This window comes from Pterocles gutturalis, unplaced genomic scaffold (genome assembly GCF_000699245.1).
Source record: "Pterocles gutturalis isolate BGI_N339 unplaced genomic scaffold, ASM69924v1 scaffold51728, whole genome shotgun sequence".
Lineage (NCBI taxonomy): Eukaryota > Metazoa > Chordata > Aves > Pterocliformes > Pteroclidae > Pterocles > Pterocles gutturalis.
This window is the reverse complement of record NW_010120116.1, coordinates 13,443-19,054: the sequence shown is the minus strand read 5'-3', so window position 1 is coordinate 19,054 and position 5,612 is coordinate 13,443. Positions and strand designations below refer to the sequence as shown.

General features: G+C 42.7%; 1 protein-coding gene across 1 annotated transcript; it reads right to left on the bottom strand.

The window, feature by feature from the left end:
- Positions 1–1,762: 1,762 nt before the first annotated feature.
- LOC104464120 (G protein-activated inward rectifier potassium channel 2-like) lies at positions 1,763–2,086 on the bottom strand. The gene has a single exon (XM_010076750.1). It carries the CDS (start codon positions 2,084–2,086, stop codon positions 1,763–1,765), a length of 324 nt encoding a protein of 107 aa, XP_010075052.1.
- Positions 2,087–5,612: the final 3,526 nt, after the last annotated feature.

The window sequence follows — 5,612 nt, the reverse complement described above, 5'->3', positions numbered from 1 at the left end:
AAAATGCTTCAGATTCTCTTCAGTGAATTCTTCCTTTCTGGAGTGGGCAGGTATAAAAAACAAAATTAAGGCTGCAGCTTCTTCTCCTTTGCTGACAGAAACTCTCTTCTTGATGGGCCTGAGCAAAAGCCCACTGAAAGCAAGGCAATCTCTTTTCAACAGGTAGTATTTTATGCAGGCTGGGCCTGACTGAGCAGTCCTTAGCTCTGGGCAACAGCACACCGTGTGAGCAGCACCTTATGGAGCATGTCTGTGAAACTGTGACCGTACACATCAGCTCCCCTACTCAAGTGAGTGTTGCCGTGTAAGCTATGCAAATTATCACTGCCCCGTTAATGTCAAAACTTTCCAGTTGGAATGTACAGGATTTACACTGATTTACAACAGCCAAGGAGCTAACCTAAGGTGAAGAAAGTTGGTAGGGAACCACTCTCCTGAGCACAGGTGGCAGGAACCGTGAAGCCTGTTGAAACATATAGCCAGGGACGTCACACCATCCGTGACTCTGCCGGACTGGCCGAGCTCTGATGCTGTCAACAAATGAACTTCATTGATTACGGCTTCGGACAAAATTCAGCTGCTTCTTTTCCAGCTGAGTAGCTAAAATCTACTCACTTAAGGTGCAACATTCGGTTTTCAATGGCTTATGCTGTTTGCGTAGCAAACTACTCCACAGAAATCCCGTGGTTTGGGTGGGGAGAAGGGAGAAGTTTCCCTAGATATTGCACATAAAGGATCATACCTCCACATGAAACATGCTTGCAATATTAAGAGTATACAGGAAATTCTGGTTTGCCATGAGTTTGCCACAGCCTAAATTTTAGGTTGAACTGCCAAAAAAAAAAAAAAAAAAATAGCCAGGAACAGTTTGCCTTATTTGTAAACCTTTTCACAGTATATCAGTAATTGCGTTACAATTTCTCTACCCTGCCCTCTTCCAGACCTATGGCTTTTTAGAGTCAGTAAAATGATCTGTTTGGCAAACAGTGAGGTACTCTAAACAGCTGCCAGTCTGGTACACTGAAGAAAATGTCATGCACTAGAAGAGCCATAGATATAGGGGAAAAAAATAAATATTACAATCCAAATATTAGAAGAGAAATGCCTACTCGATTAGTTTTTGCATCCCAATATTTCTAGAACTCTGTTTCTAAACCTACATTAATTACACATCTATGTACATTATTTAGAAGTTCTTTACTACAGTACTTTTGTACATGCGGTGTTTATTACTAAATGTAAAGAGAAAGTAATTACATAAGGCATATGTACAGTATCGTGTTGGATTGCAGATCCCTCTGCTCACCTTGGTCTTAAAGCTGCAAGGCCCATTTCATAGAGACTTGTCACTCAGTATGTAAAACTGCTCTGAAATACATAAAAACTGGGGCAAAGGCCCTTTACTGTGATGAGCATTAATTAGTCTTTCCTTTTAAATCCCTTGTCTATATTACCATTTACTTTGGTTGTTGATGTGAATAAACCTGGAGGTCTGACCCAGAGAGGTGCCAAGGAAGCCAGCAGTCATTCCCAGGGTGGGGATTGAGATTCTGCCATCAATAATGGGTATTGCAGCTTTAACCCACTCCTTTGCTTAGTCTATGAATCTCTTGAGTTTAAATTGGGCAGGTAGATATTTCGCATCTTAAGTATTTATTCTCCCATATTTAAGAATAACAAGGAAGGAAAAAAATAGCTATGTTGGAGAAAGAAAAGGGGAGCAAAGAGGGAGAAGATAAAGGCCCTTATACCTCCAGTGGCTCTACAGTTTGGATTCATTCTCCAAGTTGGCCACATCACCGTTTCTTTCGTTTTGGTCTTCTTGATTCTTTTCTTCCTCTTCAGTTTCCAGCTCAGCATGCTGGTCCAGCTTGCTGGAAACAGACCATGTCAGGGGCAGTTCTGCCCGGCTGGCCATCTCTGCCAGCTCTTTGGCACTGTAAACTGGTGTGTTGGTCTCATACGTTTCATGAAAACTGTTGTAGTCAACCTCATAAAATCCATCCTCCAGTGTGAGAACAGGGGTGAAACGGTAACCCCACAGGATCTCACTCGTAATGTATGAACTTCGAGCTTGGCAGGTCATTCCTGTAATAGAGAAGGAAGAAGTGCTGTAAATTTTCTGAATCCTCAATTATTTATTCGTATAAGCAGAGAAGTATTTGTAAAAAGACATATGCTGGAAAAGAAATAGGTTTGACATCATATGAGGTTTGTCTTAAAAAGCAATTTTACAGTGTGTAACCTGTCTGATGCCCTTTCCTTCTGTGCGTGTATGTAATAACAAGTGGTGAGTCTGTGAACAAAGATTAACATTTTTTAATTAAATGCAGTTCTTCTTCCTGTATTTCATCAAGAAGTAACTCACTCGCTGACAAGTCTCAGGTGGTTTACTGAGAGCATACGTGACTTGCATCGTGCCATCCTTTGATTCCCTGGCGTGTAATGAACCCATGCTGCCACGTCAAGCAGTTGCCCAGGCTAACTGAGGAACTGATGCAAAAGCTCTTCTCAGCTGCAGCTAACCCCTGAGCCTGTGATCCACAGGTTGATTTGGTTCCCCTAAAGGTTGGAGCTGCCTTTTAGCTATACTGCTTTGAGGTTGGGGCTGGTGGCCAATGAACAAATATCAGGAAACATCCTGAAGGACATTGTGATAGTGTGTGGTGTTGAATTCAGATAAGTGGAACTAACTTTGTTACCTTCCCTTTGAACCTACTCTGGGAGCTGCTATAGGGCAGAAAAATCTGTAAGATACTATATTCTGTTAAAAGGCATGGAGAGAGGCAGCTGTTCCAAGCTCAAAGTGTAGTTCAGAGTGTCCTCTGGGTGAAGAAACATCTTGGCCATGGCAGGAAACTGTGGCTTGGAGAACCTGCTCCGTCTTAGCCGGACAACTCAGGAAAACACTACAATAAAGTATTAATGCTCAGTAGTGGAAGGGAATACCCAGCTGACCAGGAAAAGGGTCAGGAGAAGTGAATTTAAGAGGCAAAAACATGTTGACAATGAAAGGGGACTACACGGAGAGAATGTGATGGTTTTCTTTGAATTATTTGCACATTATTAACTATGTATTACTAAGCAAATATTGGCTAAACATTGTACGTCAAATACTTAGTTAATAATGATACTTAACCCCTGGACAAGGCTGCCATGTATCAGTTAGTTAGAAGGTAATCATAAGCAATTAAAATTGTTTCATTTTAGGGGCACAAATGGCAGTCTGTAGAAATGCACATCATTTCTCTGTGCTGCTGGCATCATATAAAGTCACATGGAGAGTCTCAGGAAGTGAAAACATTGGTAGTTTAATGTCTCAGATCTTTTTCAGGGCTGTGCAAACTGCTCTAGATAATTCTGCCCTCATTCTCTCGAGCCTCCTCTCCAAGCTTGGATAATTTGCTTCTGACAGGTGAAAATTGCCATTTCTTGGTACTCTGTCTTTGTCACCGACAACATTATGTTCAGGAGGACATTTTCCAGCTGTTACTGCACTGTGGTACTTCAGGGCTTCTACATTGTTCCCCTCTGCTTACTGTGGCGCCTCAGACCCTGCGCAGGGGTGACTTTGGCATGAAAACTGCTGCACTGCACCTGCCTGCTGCAGCCAGGCAGAAATGCCACCGTACTTCTACTGTGCTACTGATCTCAGTTTTGCTCTCCTTTTGCCTGACAGAAATACTCAAGTTTTTGTTTTTCTCAGTTTTGCAGGACAAGACACGTTTGCAGTTCAATTCTCAAGTAATTCACAAATGGAAATATAAAGATCTTACCATTTTTCTTTTCATTTCACAGGTGGGGAGGGCTGAAGGTCATGAAAGCATATGACAAAATCATCTCGTGTGAGATTTCCTGGGCAATTTTTGATCTGAAGGAGATCTTCTTTCCCACAAAACGACAAAGAGGAAGTGGAACTAGGCAGCTCACAGAGCACTATATATATGAGAAATGCTCTAGTTGTGCAGCAGCTTCCTCAAAGGGTTATTTGTTTTTTGCAGTGCTCTTCTGGGCAGACCCAGAAGCATGGGTGCAGCATTTGTTTGGATTTCCCTGCTCTGAGAGGGAGGCATCAACAGGCTGGGGGAAGAGAGGGCTGGCAGTGACCAGAGCTGTCACCCTGTCACCGTGTCCTCCCTGCTGCCTCAGGCACCCCTCTGGGCTGGTCTCTGACACCTCCTTTGCTGCTCCTTGGTGGTACATCAAGACCACTGACCCCTGGATGGGTTCTCTCAGGGGAGCGTGCTGTTCCTAAGGCTCACATTTTTCTAATCCCTTTCTCTGCTGCTGAAACTTAACTTCGAAGTGAGTGGGAAATTTTCAGTTTTCATTGCAAGGGCAATGAGATTAAATAAATACAAAATTGAAGTCCATTTGAAAGAGTATACTTTCCTGCGCTCTGACCAAGTACTCAATGATCCTGCTGCTTTGGTTAGGAAAAATTCGTTTGACTGGTGGGAAAGAGAGGAGCAATTTTCTGCAGAAGTCAAGACAATTAATTGAAATATGTTAGTGTTATAGCTCATTAAAAACAAACCCTCATCTGAAATTTTGACCTGTCTCAGTTTTCAATTGAGTCTCCCATTCAGCAGTGATTTAATACCTGTTTCTTTTCAACAGCTAGGCAAAATACTTCCAAAGCTAGAATGAAAGAGTTAGGATTTTTCAAGCAAGTAAGTTGAAATAAAGAAAAAGACTTTATCTAGTGAGAGAGGTGTGTATGAGAGAGAGACCTTATTACGCTCTCTAAAGGTTTGAGAAAGCTAATGCAGAAAAAAATTGTAAGTGGATCACAAGAGTTCCAGGTTGAAATGTGTCACAGTTGTGGAGACCCTTGTAGTGATTGCCAGTGTGTCTGTGTGGTTCTGGAAGCAGAACAGAGAGATTTCTGCAGTTCTGCAGGGTGCTGCTTTACCAGCCTCTGCCTGTGCTGGCTCAGAGGTCCTTCAACTCCACAGTCAGCAGAGCTTCTGGACTGTCTTTTCTGCATTTAAGTCCTTATCATACATTATGGTCTAATTTATACGTGTTTAATTATAATCCATGGTTTTAATTGTCCTGTAAAAGGAAATGCGACTTATTTACTGCAAGTTCTGAACACACTCATGGCTGACAGGGGAGGCTGCATCTTGAGTGAGAGCATTTTAGGCTTTAGGTTTCCAACTATTGCGTGATTTATTCAGTAATTGTGTGGTTTATATGTAGCCATAGATCTGTTGCACAATGGCTTTTAAAATGATTGTGGTTTGACATTTTGAATAGTGTCTCATTTTAATTGGATCCATTCAGGGTAGAAGAGAGCTGGGGAGCCTTTGGAGCTACTTAGCTCAGCGTCGTTTGGACTTTGTCAAAATAAGATGGGAAATTAAGAGACCCAAATAGTTCATTCTAAATTAATTAAAACTATAACTGTAAGGAATGGTGTATTTGAGAAGGAGCATCGGAGCCCAATGAAAACCTCAAGGCTGGACTCCCAGGTCCTGCTATGCCGGGCATCGAGTGAAGCCAGGGTGGCGGGTGGTGACGGAGGAGCATTCCCACCAGGCTGGGCAGCTGCCTGCCCCTGCCTGTCCCAGTGTGGTGGCTCCAGAGCTCCCCACACCATCTGTCCC